The sequence below is a fragment of the Hakea prostrata genome, chromosome 1 (assembly GCF_041222555.1).
Source record: "Hakea prostrata isolate BN-2017 chromosome 1, UWA_Hpros_2, whole genome shotgun sequence".
In the NCBI taxonomy this organism is placed as follows: Eukaryota; Viridiplantae; Streptophyta; class Magnoliopsida; order Proteales; family Proteaceae; genus Hakea; species Hakea prostrata.
Window position 1 is genome coordinate 28,288,426 of NC_142600.1, and position 18,906 is coordinate 28,307,331.

Below are 18,906 nucleotides of genomic sequence, written 5' to 3' on the forward strand. Positions count from 1 at the left end.
TTTCTATGTAAAAAGTAAGCTTAAGTTTCTATTTTCTAAGTTCAAAATATAAAATCAAATAGGAAATAATTATTGTTACCCCATTGTACTATAGCTTAATTATTGCTTCATCCCCAATACTTTTTGAAAATACTAATTCAACCTTGGACTTTACTCACATTTATTGTTGCCTCCCTACTATTAAACTCTGATAGTTGATTGATGACATGGCAGTTTTTATTTATCTAAAAATCCCAAAATAACCCTAAGGTTTTTGTATTACTTATTTACCCTTTACATTAAACTGCACTACTACCCTCAGTAATTGGGGGGGGGGGGGGGGAATTGATCCTAATTAAACGATCTTCTTCTCTAATCAAAATAAAGAGAGAAAAACCCATCGTTTTCTCTCACCCTACCAAGAAAAAGGGGGGGGGGGGGGCATTTTCTTCCTCTTCCTCTCAACAACACCCAACCCAACTCCTTCCTCTCACTAGACAAAACCCAAAACCGAGACTCAAAATATAAGGTAATAAAAAAAATGGTAACTCTTTATTTTTTAGTTTTTATATATTTACTTTTCAATTTGGTGTTATTTTTTAGTTTTTATTATTTACTTTTCAAATTGATAACATCAATTTTAGGAAGTTCCTACTTCCAACAGGTTTTTATTTGTTTATTGTGTAATGTGATGTTATCAATCATAGGCAGTTCCTACTACCACTATGGTTCCTTTTTTCAGCTTTTTTTTTTTTTTTTTTTTTGGGGGGGGGGGGGGAGTCCAAAATGATAAGAATACAACTGCAAATTGGTATTTCATCTGATTTTTTTTCTAAATGAGAATAATATTGTCTAATGGCTTCTTAATTATAGAAGGGAACAACACAACACAACAACAACACGCCCCCCACAGGGCCCCCGCAGGCCAGGCGGCCGCCCCCCCCCCAGGATCTGGCCCCGCCCCCATGGACACCGGGGCCCGGCGGCCCCCGACCGCCCGGGGCAACTCCCGACCACCAGACGCCCACCGTGCCCCACCACAGACATCGCCCCGGCGTCACGGCACCGCCGCGGGGACACGGCAAATCTAGCTGGCCCCGCCGGTGCACCCTCACCATCCACCCATCTGGGAACCTCCTCTAAATCCCTCTCTGTGCCGCCACATCCCGAGGAATCTCTTTATCGCGTCACCCCCCCCCAATAGACACTAAACATTCAACACTAATGGTCTCTAAACATAGTAAGAACTGAGGGGGCAACAGTAATTTCATGAAAAGTAAGGTCCTTTTTAGGCTATGGTACAAGGGGGCAACAGTAATTATCTCAATCAAATAATTCATGTTTCACACAATCACACCTACAACATACTTCTACCACGAAGATATGACACCATAGCGTGTGCATGCATGCGTCGTGTGTGAGCGTGCATATGTCGTGTGTGTGCATGTGTCGTGCATGTGTGTGTGTGAGAGAGAGATAGAGAGGCAGAGAGCATAAAGTATATTACCTTGCTTAAGTTGCTCTTCAGGTGCATTCCTCAACAAAAAAGAAACAGCCTCAGCCATAAACTCTTGAATGTAAACCTTGGGATAATACCTTATACGAGCTGTATTCCTAAAGTAAAACAAAAATGTAATCAATTTCTCTTTATGATATAAGACATTCTTCATCTATTTCAGCAGTTTCACTTTATAAGAAAAATCAAAAGAAAAGGAAGGGGGCTAGAGAGACTTTTGGCGAAGTTCCCCATCCTTCCCTAAAATCAGAACCAACCCCTTTCAACTATTTCCTTCTCATCCCATAGGAGTTTTAGACCCTTCCCACATATCCCCAGATCCTTTAGACCTAATTCTAACTCCTTTGGAAGCTCCCATGGCTTATCATTCAAAATTACCCAATCCAAATGCAAAACCCTAGGGCGTACCCAGTGCCGAAGCTCCCACACTGTGGGGTCTAAGGAAGGGACTTTCTAGGCAGCCTTACCCCTGCTTTTTGCAGAGAGGCTGATTCGAACCCGCGACCTCCAGCACACAATGGAAAGACTCCACCATTGCGCCAAGCCCGCCCTTCATGGATCCCATCCTCGGTTTACACAAGAGGCTATGTCTGGGGGTAGGAGGTGGTGCTGGAGAGGAAGAGCTCTGTTACAATGGATTTGAAGACCTCAAATGCACCCTCAAAGCATTAGGTAAAACATCATCAACCAAGACCTCTTCGTGAAGCTCAGTCTTCTAGGAAGAAGAAAAAGAAAAGATAACTCAGTTCCTTGATGTTTTGGCGTTTGGTCTTGGCCATTAGTGCCTAGTTCCATTTCTTTGCGTCGCTTTGCTAGGACCTTGTTGGCTTCGTAATGTAGATACCGAATTTGATTGATCAAAACAGTACCCAAATAGGACCTTTTCACAGGGAGTCAATTGCAAATTTGATGGACTTGAGGTGAAACAGAGTTTAGATGGGAAAGAGGGCTGAAACTATAATGGTATTATAAGTTATAACGAGCTGAATAGATCTTCAAATAGGGGCAAAACTATAATGAAGAAAGTGACAATAACAATGTAACATGTAACACCCGGGCTTCACACCGCAAAGTGGATCGATTGGATCGAACACCAACTTACTTTGATCAAACACAAGGGTTATCCAAAGAGGAGGAATGCTAGCAAGCAATTTGATTTCAATTCATAAGTTGTTTTTTTCACCACTTACATAAGTCTCTTTATATAGCATTCTAAAGAGACATAAACATTAATGGTAACATCCAACCACTAGTTAACACAACCAACTACAAACATTAATGAAAACGTCCAACTACTACCCAACACCACTAGTCAAAATAATAATTGAAACATCCACCTACTACACCCCACCACTAACCAACAACACCTACTAGCTCCTTTTGTTGACTTTTCAAAGCTAGACTTGGGCTTAGTTCAAAATAGTGGGCTGATATTCTCCCACTAAAGTAATCCAAGCCCATGAAACCATGGGCTCATTTTATCCCACTACAATAGTCCTAACCCATGCAAGCCATGGGCTGTTTTGGATCATATCCTTAGGCTTTGATGGGTTTGACCATTGGGCTTTTCTCTTTTTTGTATATGCTGCCAATTCTGCATCACTTCAGTAGGGCTTTGCCCTTTCCTTTCTCATTGTACTCTTCCCCCTAACCCCCCCCCCCCCCCAAAAAAAAAACCAACTTTGTATTTCCTTTTGGTAATGAATTCTTCATTCATCCAAAAAAAAAAATGACAAGTAGAAACCTATTCAGCATTAAGACATCCTAAAAGGCCACAAGTGAGATTGCAGCCAAGATATTTCATGTGCTAGAACAAGATAGAATATAAATGTTCTGCGACCTGGACCAGCACAGCTAATCACACCAGTTGAACCATCACCATCATCAGAACAAGCAAATGAAAGATTAACCCCTATAGCTCACTTATCCATTAGCTCATTCAGTAGGTTTAGAAAACTGTTAAACATCGGTTTCTGAAATAAAATAAAAAAAGCTGAACGGTAAACATGTTAGAGCATCCTTTCACCTACCAGTACTTAATCAACTGCATTTGACACTAAAATTCATTAGCAGACTTCAAACCTTTGGTTTCTGATAACAAAAACTCATTTTGCTTTTAACCTTAAACATGTTAGAGCATCCTTTCACCTACCAGTACTTCATCAACTGCATTTAACAATGAATTCATTGACAGACTTCAAACTTCTGGTTTCTGAAAACCAAAACTCATTTTGTCAACCAACTATTTGAACTGGCTGACTGTCACTCAGCACCATTTACGCATAGATGCAGGTCCAAAGGTCTACACCAAAGGCTTAGGCCCAAGGCAAACTCTAGGCCTGCTTCCCAGGCCCAGCAGCACGTCAGCATATTAAGGGGCTCGAGTAGCCCCATAATTAGTTCCTCCCCCCCCCCCCCCAAATGTTTAGTAATTTCAGCTGGATAAGGGCAGTCTAGTAATTCTACCAAACCATGATAGGACAGCCTAGTCCTTATTAGAGTTGATGAATTTTATATCAGTAGAATTGTAAAGAGAAACCCATGATGGGGATGAAGGGAGTCCATGTAAGGGTTAGTTGTGAAACCCATGTCAAGTCAAGTTCTTTCGTTGGTTATCCAAGTCCTATTTCTACTAGAACTCATTAGTAAGGTTATAAACGGTGCCCCAGAACACCCCCCCCCGGAAAAAAAAAACCAAAAGGGGAAGAAAGAAGAAATACCACCTAAAACACACCCAAAAAGAAAATCATAGGTACACCCCATCACATACTGTCTTGGGGAAATCAGTGTCACCAATCATCCCTCTGGGGTAATTTTCAACGGCAAGATGCATAACTTCTTCCGTCAGAATGGAGGCACCACCGTTCGCCGTTGTCAGAGCCACGGTCATCCCGATTCGCAGATCTGACAAGCCTCTAGGTTGCGCCCAAAGTTCATGTGCAAGTTTTGGAGGTAGAAAATGGTGGTCCCCTCATTTGTCGGCTCAGTTGGACTGCCATGGACTGATTGATTCCCTAAGTCAAACTGGTCCCAAGTCAGACCTTGGCCTAGTTATAAGAGCTGGGACCAGTTTAATATATCGTTGGGTAAGACTTTGGGTAAATGGTATGGACTGGGCCCCTGTTTGCCAAAACAAAAACATACCCATTGGGTTGAGCAACTGCTTCTCTTTAGAGCCCAGTTACCTAAGAAATAGACCAAAAGCAATATCTTTAAGAGTTGGGCTTTAAATGCCCACTCCATCGTTTTAACCTTTTTTTTTTCTTTTTTTTTTTTTTTTTTTTTTTGGGGGGGGGGGGGTTGTTGTTGAAAACTTCATTGTTTTAATTTGAAGGGTCAAGAGTGTTGACAGGACCTGGGTAAGGTGTTCAACCACCACCTGCTCCACCCTCTCTTTGTTGTAAAACTTAACTGCCGCCATACCTGGAGCAACCAATGCCCCTTTACTATGGGTATAACGACTCCTTTCCCTCACTATTGCCCCTACCCATGGGGGGTTTGCAAAGGTTCTTGCCCCCCCCCCCATTTAAACATTTCCTTCAATCCAACAATGCCTCCCCGCCTCCTTGATCTAATCATCCTCCTCTTCTTTTTAGTAACAATCTTCTTCCTCGTTTGTGTTGTGCGCCATTGTTGATTTGTCTAGTCTTCCTTCATCCGTCCCCTGACCAAATCGAATTGTAGGGCCTCCTTGAAACTTGTCCAGTTAAATTCTGACCACTTTCTCCGGTAACCCAATCTAAGGAATCCCCTTCTATGTGTTGGAGAGCCACTACCAATTGATATTCATATCCAATCTCTTGTTCCAAACAAAAGAGTATAACCTCCATGACCATGCACTCACATTCCCTTCACCAAAAAGCATGGACAATCTGGTCTCAAACTTCCTCCTATCAGATCGAGACGCACTCTGATACCAATTTGTTAGGAACTCGCTAATCGACTACTCTAAATATCAAACTGACTTACTGGAATAATAAGCAAGAACAATGAGCAAGAAAAATCTGGTTAAAATGGTGCCACTCTCCCCCACAGCATAAGCTGCCCTCAGCCAAAGGCTGCCCAAAACTACTCACATAATTGATACCTTCCCTCACAATTTTCCCCTATTTATAACCCACCAACCAGCAAGTGGTTATGGCAACTCCTCTCTCCTCCAAGTGTTGTGATCCTAGGGCCCTAACTCCCTTCCACAGATCAAGAAGAGAAGGGGATTTTTATTTGCGGCAGCAGCCAGCCTGATGGAGCCACATAAGCAAGATGAAATCCTACGGTTAAGAATCATATGTTAATTTTTAACTTTTGCATTTAAGGGTTAAAATTTTGTTAATTTACAAATTTACACCCCTCATTTGCCATATGGAACTCTGGCTAACATCGATGATTCTGATCAGCTACAGAATGTCTCTGTACACTCCCTCACCGCAGGTAAGAAGGTCATCGTCGTTGGAGTTCCTGGCGCCTTCACCCCTACTTGCAGGTCTGTCTAGAACCCTTTCGTCCTATCTATTTTGGTTCTAATTTCACTGCTACGATCCCTTGTGTCTGCAGCAAGAAGCATGTTCCAGGTTTCATTGAAAAAGCAGGAGAATTAAAGGCAAAAGGCATCGATGAGATTCTGATTATTAGTGGTAATTTCATTTGAGCTTGTTTGTCTTGTCCCCTGAAACCATGATTTTGGAGAGGAACTGGTGAAGGGTTTTGACGCATAATCTCTGATCTTCGATTTTGCAGTTAATGACCCATTTGTGATGAAGGCATGGGCAAAGACATTCCCAGAGAAGGAGCATGTCAAGTTTCTAGCTGATGGGTCTGCGTCCTACATCCATGCTCTTGGGCCTGAACTTGATTTTTCAGATGAAATAAAGAAAGAAATCGAGTCGGGCAAATGAGGGGTGTAAATTTATAATTAATAAAATTTTAACCCTTAAATGTAAAAGCTAAAAATTAACATATGATTCTTAACCGCTGGATTTCATTTTGTTTATGTGGCTCCATCAGGACCGTCGGCAGCAGCCACTATAAAAATCCGAAGAGAAGGCTCCCCTCTCCTTTAAGTAGCAGCCAGTGTTCCCTCATCCCTCTTCTCTCTTCCCCTTTAATTTCTTTTTGATTCCTCTTCCCCTTCCTTGACCTAACCTATCTCCATAACCAGCCTTTTGAATTCCATCAAATCACAGCCACATCAGTCCATCACCATCAGTGGCACTTGTCCCAAGCTTCCCTTCATTCCACCCTGGAAACATGACGCTATAATTCTCAAACCCTAGCGTCTTAAATTCGAATACTTAAGATTCAACAATTGAAAACTGAACTTGGTGAGCATCTCCTAGCGAAAAGAACCTAGGTTTGATTCCAGTTGCAGCCCAAACTGAGGACCCTAACTCTTCCCAGAACCTAACTCAAGAAGTTTTCTCTACAAAAGTCTCAATCGAAACTTTGTCCCCCTTTACTAAAACTGAACAAAACTTTCACTATTGCATTCCTAGCCCCGTTAAAGCCAATATAGCCCAAAACCCCCCACCAAAACCCATTCCTAATCCCTACCTGAAGTATACTCATAGAAACCCTCATTTGAACCTCAAGCTGGTTCTGCCCTAGAACCTGGTTGCTGGCCATTCAGTTGAGGCCACATCATGGATCCATCAGCTGCCTGGATTCCAAAACGTTGGTATATAGCAATTATCCTCACCCCTCTCTAGCCAGTGAATCAACTAATTAACTACTAGCCCTTGAAGTCTCACATTTAAAAGATGTTTCTTTGACTGTACAGAATTTATTGTTATTTTTATATTTCTATAGTTTATTGAAGTTGTTTTACATGAAATGTATGATGTTACTTTTTATGAAAGATTAAGCACAGAATCAGGTATTTTAGACTATTAGATCACCGTTCATCATACCAGCAACAACCTATGGTCCTCAATCAAGCTTCAATTTAGATTTAATGTACTTCTTTTTAAATTGTGACAAGTGTCAGTGAGTTCAAAGGCTTAAAATAGGCCATGCACCAAGTTTTAGAGACATCCTACATTTAAAACCCATCAAATTGCCAATCGAGTCCAGCAGAAGGGGGAAAAATAGACCAACTCACTGAGATCTCGCCCCAACTCAGCTTTTTGAACGTACAAGATGGGCAGTAAGATTGACATCTTGAACCATGCCTGGTGCATGTCCGTCCGAATATCCGATGTCTTTGGGTCTGTCCAAGGTAGCATATCTACATTAAAGCCCCTTGCACTAATTAAAAATCTTTGGGTCTTCCTAGGGTGAACTCTGTGCCCCCCCCCCCCTATCCTAGCAATTTTTGCTGAGGGGTTGTTTCAATGCCTTGACCTCATGCTACAACTGTGGTCCACCGACCATTGCACCAAGGCCGGGTCCTATCTTTGGGTCTTCCAAGGAAAGCTCGAAATTCACCAGTCCTAACCACCCATCTGCTGTGTCTCCCAAATTTGAATGGATTCATCTTCTCCCATGGTTAGAGACTCGATCAAAATCTCATCTACAAATTTCAAAGCCAAATCCTAGATCTCTTCAATTTGCACCTCTCAATCCCAAGGAAAATCCTGATTTTCCTTAAATACCAAACTCAGCCTTTAAACGCATTTTGTGAAAACCCCAACCCTTCACCGATTAGCTTTCCCAACTTCAACCTTACCCTAGCCTTCAAGTGGCCTGACACTCAATTCTGAACTACCAAGACTTTGCTGGTTCAGATAGATTCTGGTTTATTGGCCCCCTAGTTGAACCATTTCAATCTGGGGCAATATTACCCTTCCTATACTGATGTAACTTGTAAATTTCTTACATTTTCATTGAGATGATGTTCATATATAATTCCTAACAATTGTTTCAATATTTCATGTTTTTGAATCATTTAGATTAGAAATCATATTCAAGGAATAATGGACAAGGTAGCCATCGCACTGAAATTTACTTACTTCAGGACATGGACAACATTTCGAACAAGATACTTCTGCAAGCACATCATAAGGCAGGAACAAGATGTAAAAATCTGCAAAAGAGGAATCTCACTTCAGAATACTGGAGAGAGAAAATCTAAGGGAAAAACACAAATCTGTGAAGTGACAATAACTCAGACCTGCTCAAGTATATCTGGTTCCTTCTCAGCACCAGTTTTGAGCAGAGTCACTAAAGCATCAATAATCCTTGGCAGGAAGCTGCAAAATATTTGTGATCAAAAGCCATCCAAATGAAGAAAACAAAAAGTATCTACGTGTCTTCCAGATCTAACATCCAAAGTCTTCAGTCTCATACAGGGATTTCTAATAAGTCAGATCAGTTCAAATAGTTGGCAAGCCTCTGAATTGGCCACGGATATTAGTTAACAAAATATGGCACTGCTGATAAGGCCAACGCAACTCTGAATAGACTACAAAGAACCAAAAAAAAAACTTTGAATAGACTAGGAAAGTAAGTTAAGTGCATACATTCTTGATTATGCATGTATTTAAGGATCATCAACTTACCATCAACAATATAAGTTGGCTAACAATCAACAGAAAAAACTGTCACATGATAAGGAACACTAATGCAACTTTTCATGAGAATCCTTTTTTTTTTAAATTGCAGGGATAACCATTTCCCTAATGAAACTTGGAACAAGCACATAATGGAAGGATAAAATGCATATGAATTTCAAATCATTCCCCATCAACAGTAGTCATAGTCTATCAGATGATCCAGATGTTTGTAGGAAGCCCATTATAAGCAGAAAAACAGCACTTGATTTCACATCCAGCACGGGGACAGGAGGGTGGTGAAAGGCCAAAGGATCAACACAATCCAAATGCACCCAACATTCAGGCACATTAAAAATAAAAGTGCAATACATAATCATAAAAGCAAGATGGAGACCATGAATTTTTGACTAAATACGAGAAATTCCACAAAGAAATAGGCAACTTACGGGCAAAATTCCTCCAGGAGATCTCTGGACAAAGCTGCAGTCAACCTGTTTTGTGGGGGATGGGGTTAGTTAATTTATCAAATAAGGTAACCTTAAAAGAATAGATGTAACGGAACAGACTTTGTACATATAATATTTTAATTTGCTTGAGAGGAAATCAGGTGTTGGCAGATCTAAATATGCTAATAATTAATAAAATCAACACAACTTGAAGAAAAATAAATCTTCTATAGTATGAAAAATTGTTCATATAACCTGCAAAAAACAGTATAAAAGAAGCTGCTCAAGAAAGACTAGTCATAATCCCACAACAAGCAAACAATTGAATCTGTCATGCTCTACATCTGTGTGCTTCTGTGATCATCGAAGGAAACCTTGGTCAAGATATCTCAGTTTTTGTCAGTTTACCTACGATTCAGGATGCACTAGGAGAAAGGCATGGTTTCGGCCAGGATTCACTAGTTTTGACCATATTTTGATGGTTTCAACTGAAGGACCTATATAAGGTTTACTAGTCCCCACTGCTAGCTGGAAAGTGTCACCCATCCCCAGCATCTGAAAGTTGAAAATCGCACCTGCCATCAAAAATCCAACTTTTGTTCTTGAGCTGGGTATTTGACTTCTATCTATCAGAATTTGATATTCTTTGAACTAATTTTATTGGGTTCAACTTTTTCTTCTTTTCTTTTACCCTTTTTTTATTTTCTAATAAAATGTCTTAAGTAAATGGAATACAACCACATTCTTAAATTACATTAAGCATAAAGAAGTCTGTGACAACTGGTTTTCAGTCAATATCCAAGAACAATATACACCATCAAACTTGGGTCAAAACTACAAGTAACAATTGGAGTGATTTTTATGTTTATTTTTGTTTTTTGAGAAAAATAGTCCATGCATCAATCTTTGAAGGCAATGAAAATAAACCCATTTCGAGCTAGAGATGGCTGGCATAAAGTACTTGACTTAGATAACAAGTTTTGACGATGTCTCATATCTAGACTGTTGAAACTGGCATTTGCATCCTTGTTCTGTATCTGGAACCCTACTTTCTATATTCATGCTCCTCTACTGAAAAAATTTAGAAATCTACAATTATGGAAGACCACCAAGTGTATTTGACCAGGCTAAGCAAGGGCTAACAGGTCCTGGAGCAGCTTAAGCCTCCTTCCTGATTGATAAATAGACAAAGAACACCTCTCCAACCCAAGCCCATTAAACCAAGAAGCTTTCCTTCTACAAATGATTTTTTTTTCATGCAAAACACCCCTCCCCTTTTTTCCATACTACTCCGACTAGACTATATCATTGCTGAGGAGGTGTCATCGCAAATTTTTATCTTTCAAAGCCTATCGTAGATTGCATTTATTCTGTCATAGTGTGGGTTGTCTGTGAAGTTTGGGCTGAGATCAGAGTCAGAAAGGATGATGAGTGAGGTCACAAAAACCAAGAACCAGAAGGGGAAGGGTGGGGGGACAGGGATACCACAATTTATTACAATATAAAGACTTAATGACAAGTTTCGCCAGTCCTCTTGTCCAAAGTCTCAAACTAGGTTTCACTTTACTCTTGCTGACTGTTCAAAAATTATATTCAATACAAGCCCTTCTTCCCTAATTCCCAACTCTCCAGATTCTAGCACCTGAAATGGCCAAACAAATTTAGGTTGTACTGTGCATGGCAAAAATAGGCTCCATCTTAGCCAAGTATGTCAGGCTTTTCCTATTTGTTTTGTTTCTAACCAATAAGTTTCCCCTTTTTTCGGTCAATGAAGAGGTAAACAAAGAAGAACAGCACATACCTGATACATGAAATATATGGAAACCAATGTTTCAAACCAAAAGGCATTTAAAGTGAAACCAGCATACCTGAGTAAAGGCTCAAGTGACAACCGTGCCTTTATCTGCAATCTGGAGAGAAGTTTTACAACTATTGTCTCCCGGTGGAGTAGAACTTGTGGCAATGTTTGTACCCATGGCATTATTTCTTCATAAAATGAAATGAAGTCCTCTGCAGTATTCAATTCCTGAACATTACCCAAAGAAGAACAGGTGAAGTGATCAATCAAATCATTAATGCACAAAAGCTGTCTCTATGTTATCATGCTACAAGACTTGAGGATATACAACCAACAAAAGTAGTGTACTGAAACCCCAACTAATCATTCAGCACAAAGGTTTCTAACAACAAGAATACAATTCTCTAATCAATCACCCCAAACCCATCGCATGACCTTTCCTAGATTTCTCAGAACAGGTTGATTAATTTAGTACACCAAGTATACTAGAAACTAGTAATTTTAGCTTTAGGGCTTAAGGAAAATAAACAAACTGATAATTCCTAATTCGTAATATAACAACTGCTGGCAATTGGAACTCCAAACTTCACCATTTTTTACAGCTATATGTTGCACTAAGTTTCCATAACAGAAAAAAATAGTAGACTAACAGCATGCCTCACCAGGACGATAATTCAGTCTGCAGTACTATTTCATAACGGCACTGTAATATTGGTAAGTAAAGAAAGAAAAAGAATTTACCCGCCATTCAATGAGGCAGTCTCGGAAAAAAGAAGACCCCTCAGAAGGCTCCACTTTAACCGGGTCGAAACTTCGAAAGACATTGATATCAATTTCTTCTAATCTCTGAGAGAAACTCTTGAACTGAAGAAAAAAAGCATGCATTAAAATTCAAATAGTATAATAAAAACTAAGAAACAGAACAGAATAAATACTATCTTCCATTAAAATACAATTTTTAAAGCATACCACAAAGCGCCTAGAACCAGATGACTTATTGAGAGACTTGACAGCCGAGGTACTCGCCATTGAAGAGTTTCTTCAAGAAGACTTGTTTTCGAAGAAGAAAGACCAAAGGGCAAGAATGTTCCCTGAAAACTCCAACTCGAGCTGTAGAAGACTGAAAGGTATTCTTTATAATGTCAATAAGCTAGTCGGAAGCCAGTAAAATAATAAAAAAACCATACTTATTACTTGGTTTAAAGGAATAAGGCGTGCCCCCACTGCTCCTGCAACACAGCCAACGACACTTATTCCAGAGGCTCTACAGCAGATGATTACTGAGACTTTCAAAGCTCTGAAGCTGGGGGAAAGGGCACAAGGTCGATGTACGATAGGGTGCCCGCCCACTGAAATATGAATGAAAGGGCTCTATGGCAATTTTCATGTAGGCGCGCCCCAACTAAGTTGTCTATAGGTTTTCCTGAGCTTTTACCTTTCTTTGTTTGACTGAAGTCTTAGGATGAAAACGTTTTAGGGTTATAGATGAGAAAGGAAGACGCTTACTTCTTTGCTGCTTCCTCTGTTGTAGCCAAGCTTATCGGGCTGGAGAAGCCAACGGAAGAAATAGCAAAAGAGAATTGAATCGGTGCGCCCTTTTGGACCGGAAAAAAAAAAGGTGTACCGACTTGGGTTGTGCTGTGCAGAAGGAAGCAGAAAGTTAATACGAGGGTATTTTGGGAAAACGGTATCACCGAAAAAAATAGTGTTTATAGTCCAGAAAATTTTCAGAAACACGAAATCGGTGTTCTGAATCGGTCACTCGGTCTAATAACGTTACTGTTCAACTTCGAGTCCGAAGTAGTCTGGTGAGTTCTAACTTCTGTTAATTAAATAGCTTGGTGGTACACTGCGGGATTTTCCTTGGGTGTAGGCACTGCTTCGAGCGGATTTTGCTGAGAGATGTATTTATCGATATGGTGCTTTGTATTATATATGAATACATGTCGGTTAATTTCGTGTGAGATAATTTTAAACCTAAAATGCATTAGTCTTTAGATACAATACTCAGATGCAAGATAATACGTCTCGTAAATCACCAGACTTACCAAAAAATTTAAAAAAAGAAATCACCAGAGCGACTCCGATACCGACACTTTAAACTGAGTAATTGAATTATACTTATACACGATCAAGCCAGCCATTAGCCGTTGGATCAAAATCCAAACGATCTCAATCGTTCGTCCACTTATAAGAGGTTAAGTGTAGTTGGTCCAACAAACCGAGCGGTTTATTCGCACGGTCCGCTGGACCGTCTACAAATCGCTCGGGTTATACGTTTTCAAAATTTCGATCCAAGTATACGTTTCAAAATATAGGGTTTTCAAAATCGTTTGAAATACACAAAACCGGAGCATAATCGATGTTTCGTTTTCCACCCTGATTTCAGAGGAAGCTATGGGAGAAAAAATAATTTTGAAGAAGAAGTCGTGGTGAACGTGAACCTTTGTCCAAAATATGTAGAGGCAAAAGCGACAGAGCAAAATATCTTTCCTTTGAGCAGAGAATATGGTTTTCTGAAACAGAGCACTCCTGTCGTGAACAGAGAACAATGACTGCTAGTAGTATCTCCACGGTTATGGATTTTCATTTCACCATGACATATCCATCCGATTCAAGGACACCCTTTTTTCTCTCCTCACCTTCCAGACAACTACCCACTAAAAGATTCACCATTTTCTGCGTCTCCTCCACTACCCCCAAATCTACTCCTGAAACTGACTCAGAAGCAAAACCTCCTTCCTTATCTGACCAACTCAAGCCCCTCTCTTCGAATCTACTCTCTGAATCCAAGAAAAATAGACAATCCCAACTCCATTCCAAGCCCAATTCCACTTGGGTTAATGCCTCTAAGCCTAAACGCTCTGTCCTCTCCCTTCAACGCCATAAACGTTCTTCTGGCTCTTACAACCCTCAACTCAGAGATCTTTTGCAGTTTTCTCGCAAAATTAACGACTATGAACCTTTATCCCCTCTCCTTCCATCATCCTCATCTATTTTCCAGAGATTAGAATCTCGTTGGATCGATATTTTCTGTTCGGAGAGCTCTCGTTTAGTGTATTTACCTTCGTAGCAGCCGGCGATGTCGCTTCGCATTATGACTTGTAGAAGGTTTTCTCTATTATTCTCTTTGAAATTCACCCAAAAGTACCAAACTTCATCTCTTCTTATCTCTAAACGCTTTTCTTTTTTTCATTCGAATGTTATGTGGTGCTTCTGTGAATGAAGTTTTTAGGTCCCGATACATGGGGAAAGATTCAGCCGCAAGCAATGTGACACATCCGCAGCTCTGTTCTCGACTGACATTGTTGGTGATACACCCATTCTTGTGAGTTTTTTTCTCTGCAAACGCCTTGCTGTTCCATTGGATCGTTCTTAGAGCTCTCTTTTAGTATATTCGCTCAACCAAGTGCTGTTTTACCCTTTCTTGTTTTGCGAATCAGTGGCACATTCTTATAGGTATTTACTATTTGCTCTGGGCTTATTTTTCATGTGTATCGATGATCTTTTCAAAAGGGTTTTTTTCTCTTGATTTTTCTTTTTTAACTTGGGGTTGAAAGTTAAGGGATTCCTTGAATAAAAATCTGTTTTGTGTAAAAACTGCATTTTTTTTAAAGTTACATTGATGATTCTTTGAAGAATTTCCATTGAGCAACGAGTAGATGTCTTCAAAGATCGAATCTGAGGCCTCTAAGACAACGAGCCTTGCTTACTGGTTTTGTTCTGCTTTGTTTGTTGTGCAATAAGAGGTTAGTAATCACCACCTTTGTTTGTTTATTAACATGCTATACATCATTTGCTTGGTTCCTTCTTTTTAGTTGATCCTATAACCTCCTAAAGCATGCTAACCTACTGCCAAACAAAACATAATCAACCTCAAATCAGCATGTATTTTATCACTAGTCCATATACTTGTTCAACATTTTAGGCTTTTGATTTTTTTTTTTTTCCCCTTGATTAGTAGTTCTTTCAATGGTGATAGTAGTTGGTTGCAATTAGAAAGCATGATCTCTATTCTCAAAGTCATGGTTACATGCAGGTTTGTAAACATTTTCTACAAGTAGTGGAGAAGAAACAATATGGTTGCTTCCGGGTTTGTCCTAGTGGTGGTAAAGAGTGTAATTACTAACATGATCTTCCTCCTGGATATGTATTAAAATCTCAAATGAAAGCTTTGTTAGAGGAAGAGGCTGAGAAGATATCGATTGAGGAAGAGATAGAGAATCAAGTAGATGGAATTTTCTTTTTGCAACTAGTTCTATTGTTCTATCCTAAAATTTGGATTTTAGTAAACTAGTTCCAACTAGTGTGATATTTTGGTGGTAGCGTTCAAAAGTAGCAACTTCAACCCCGTTGACTCTTGAACTCTTGCTGCACAAAGGGCTGAGAGAGCTAAGAATGACTGTATGAGGTATTGTTTTCTTTATTTATCTGAAAACATTGAATGCATTTCATCTAATAAGAAGCTAGCAATAATCTGAAATTTTCATCTGTTTCAGTGGCCGTGAGTTGTTCCTCTCAGACTCTAGCTTGTTTGTGGATGATGTGGAGACCTTTGAGAATTACCAGAGATAAGAAGAATCAAAAGCTGCAGAACAGAAGGTAATCATTTACTCTTTCCTTAAATGTTATAAATGAAGTGCCTAGATTTAGAAAATTGTTAATGCTTATTATCTAGCACCTTTTAAGGTACCTAATTTTGCTTGTGCTAGGGAAATTTAGGGAGATTATACATTCAAAAGGAACCAAGTTGGATATTCAATTCTGCTAGATTGGTGGGAAATTATTTCTTCAGTTCTTTGGTTCCTACATTGATGGTTGGCTAATATATTTTTGACTATCACTGAACCACTGCTTGTTGAATACATTTATGTACTTTAAGATGACTTTCTTATGTGTTCAAATAGCAGTTACAGGACATTTCAACTTCCCTAATATGTACCTTAGGAACATGATTGATTAACGTTGTTCAGGCTTGCTTCATTTCCACGTAAAATTTTCTCAATACATGGTTTTTTCCTCCAAAAATAATGGAGCATGATGAAAGTGTAGTAGTATGGGATTTTTCCCTTCTTTTTTTCAATAACTGGGGTATTGTCAATCACTTATGCAGTACTAGCCAGTTATGTTTCACGTAGTGGCTGGTGAGCCCTTGATAGGAGAAACTGAGAAAGGGAGGCAGAAAGGGGGGAGGCTCCCCCCCCCCCCTTCCTTTTCTCTAGCATGCTATCCACATGTCTCATCCGTCTCCAGTGTCACTGCATTAGCCTTGGGTAGATTTTACTGTTTTTCCTTTCCAATGATTATTAGTATAGCAATCTTTTCTATATTAGCCTTTGGGTAGATTGTTCTGTTTTTCCTTCCCAGTGAGTATTAGTGTAGCAATCTTTTCTGTGAAGCTGCTGCAACCCTACCCTCCAGCCAGTTAATCCCAAGTTCCTTCGAATTACTAGCACTGTATCATTGGCCTTGGTAAGCCCAAAATGCCTAGGAATTACTTAGATGCATCGACTCCACTGGTTGAAATATCCTGACATTCTTTTTTCTATAATTATATGGCTTTTTTAATGGTATGTGATGCTGGAATGGTAGTCAGACAGGGATCTACTTAAATAAGAGAGTAAATCACGGGATCTGCTTATATTTAAAAAAAAAAATCACTTAGTTTTGTATTATAGTTATTTATTAATCCCAATGCTGGAAAATTTATCATTTCTTAGGTTATCTTGTCTATTTTACCCTTGATTTCTGTTATTTTTGTGGTAGTATGTATTTTTATGCTCTGACTTTGTTAATGTTTTCCTTTTTCCTCTCCTTTTCTTTTTGGCTGGATATTTTACACCTAATTAATATTATTAGCTTTTTGGAGCATGTCTGTAGTGCCAAATACATACCACCCCTATAAGGCAGGGTAATTGAATGGATTGGAATTGCACTTGATGTGATCCTCTTGAGGCATTTGGATGTCTGACGTTTGTGTACAGCTTGAAATTCTTTTTACTTATTTCTGGAAGGGTGATGGAAATGTCATTAGCCTGTTAAGGTGTGGCATCATGCACACCAGCTTTCCATTTATGAGCCCACTTATATGATCTACGTGACCATAAATTAAGAGTCGGCATGTACAACCTTCACTTTTAGCCATTAGGTTATTGTCTGAGTTGAATTCAGGTTAAAGATGAATCTGCCTCCCAGGCACCAAGCACTTCAACAGCTGCCGCTGCTGATGCTGAAGTTTTTCCTGATTACGATGATGATGATGAATTGGACATGGATGAGTTGAATGAGCTAGAAGCAAGCATTCAGATCCGAGAGCTAGGCATTGAAGCTTAATCTTGAGAAAGAGGGTATATTGCAGTAGGCGGTGGCAAAGCATCTATGTGACACACAAATGACCTTCACTAGCAGCAACCTTGCTATGAGTTATCCAGCAAGATCCTAGAGGGACTGAGCAGGCATCCTGTGAGAATTGTATCAATAAATATCATAAGAATTTTTTTTAATGATAGCGAGGCTTATTTTTTATGCATTTTTGTCCTCTGTTATTCTGAGCATTTGGTAATAATTATTCAATGGGTGTCGTGGAATCTGAATTTTGAATGCGAGGTATTCTCAGGCTACAAGTTTTGAAGGGACTGGGTTGATGGTAAGGTTTATTGTAGCACCAAAATGAAATGCTATTTATCAAATATCATGTACTTGCAAGTTGCAACTCATCCTTTTGTTGTTGTTGTGCGTCTTAGATTCAGTAATTTCACCTTTGTCACAGTTTATCCATGAAATCTGTTTTGGTGAATTGGCATTCAGAATTACAAACCGAATTTGGAATGTTACTGAAATCATGTCTGATGGGATTGGTTTAGGTTGATTGATATAGTAGTACCACTAACACTGGCATTTTCTCCATGATTATGCCTGGAGTCAATGTGATGCTTAACTTGTAGAAATTCAATATTAAAAGTTCGAGATTCCACAAATTCTTTGTTGTGGATCAGAAACACAAATATCAACTGAAACCTAGCTTATTCCTGCAATCGGCTTGCAGAAACTCGCAAGATCAACTGAATCCTAGCTTATTTCCTCTAATCAAGTTTTTCTTGGGCTGCCATAAACCCCTCAGAGAAGGTATCATCATCATCAAATAAACTCTATCCAATAACTCCAGTAGGTGTCGAGCTTCTTCTATTTCAGCTTCATTCTCTGATGGACGTTAGGAAGAACAGTAGATGGAGGGGACAGGTAGGTAAAGAGAAAGAGAATGGCCGAATGGGAGAGGGCAAACGACCCTAACCCTGCCCCTTTACCAATGGATGAAAAAATTAGTACTGGGAAAGAAGTGGGACTCAGTTGTCTAGCATAAAGTATAGATATTCGGAAATCTGTAGAATACACAGCTAATCAACTTATCTTACAATGAAATTAAGAGTCTTCATGGGCACTGGAACTTGGATTCATAACAAGGTTGAACCCTGTAAACTCTTCATACACAACAGAACTGGTCGTTACTGTTTCACCCGCTCAAATGCACTCTCTTGTACAAATTAGAAGCTTTAATTACTACAATATCTAATCAAGGTTGAAGTTGTGAGACTTCCTCCATGCCATTTCACTAATTGTTGTCCTTTTAAAATTTGAATGGCATGGTGCTGTTTCAAAGACCTGCAAAACAGCACAATGCCG

The 18,906-nt window shown here is 39.6% G+C and overlaps 1 protein-coding gene and 1 long non-coding RNA gene across 7 annotated transcripts in view; one reads left to right on the top strand and one right to left on the bottom strand.

The window, feature by feature from the left end:
* LOC149028609 (ARM repeat superfamily protein) overlaps positions 1-12,836 on the bottom strand; it is a 45,798-nt gene extending 32,962 nt beyond the window's left edge. Inside the window, exons 1-8 of one of the 4 annotated variants that reach the window (XM_089138130.1) lie at positions 12,733-12,836; positions 12,196-12,346; positions 11,968-12,090; positions 11,297-11,454; positions 9,429-9,473; positions 8,601-8,679; positions 8,440-8,513; positions 1,487-1,593 (exon numbers count right to left, since the gene is read on the bottom strand). In XM_089138130.1, coding sequence (XP_088994256.1) covers positions 1,487-1,593; positions 8,440-8,513; positions 8,601-8,679; positions 9,429-9,473; positions 11,297-11,454; positions 11,968-12,090; positions 12,196-12,255 — 646 coding nt within the window. In that variant the 5' untranslated portion in view covers positions 12,256-12,346; positions 12,733-12,836. Of the gene's footprint in view, positions 1-1,486; positions 1,594-8,439; positions 8,514-8,600; positions 8,680-9,428; positions 9,474-11,296; positions 11,455-11,967; positions 12,091-12,195 lie in introns of all 4 variants that reach the window. The other 3 variants (XM_089138139.1, XM_089138120.1, XM_089138112.1) reach the window with 3 other exon arrangements.
* Positions 12,837-13,582: 746 nt separating this feature from the next.
* Positions 13,583-18,494, top strand: LOC149028610 (uncharacterized). 3 transcript variants are annotated; one of them, XR_016170357.1, is made up of 3 exons: positions 13,583-15,454; positions 15,553-15,637; positions 15,726-18,494. It is a non-coding gene; the product is annotated as an uncharacterized LOC149028610 (long non-coding RNA). The 3 variants fall into 3 exon arrangements; XR_016170356.1 differs by having other exon boundaries at positions 13,583-14,975; positions 15,266-15,637; positions 15,726-18,493; XR_016170355.1 differs by having other exon boundaries at positions 13,583-14,337; positions 14,455-15,637; positions 15,726-18,493.
* Positions 18,495-18,906: the final 412 nt, after the last annotated feature.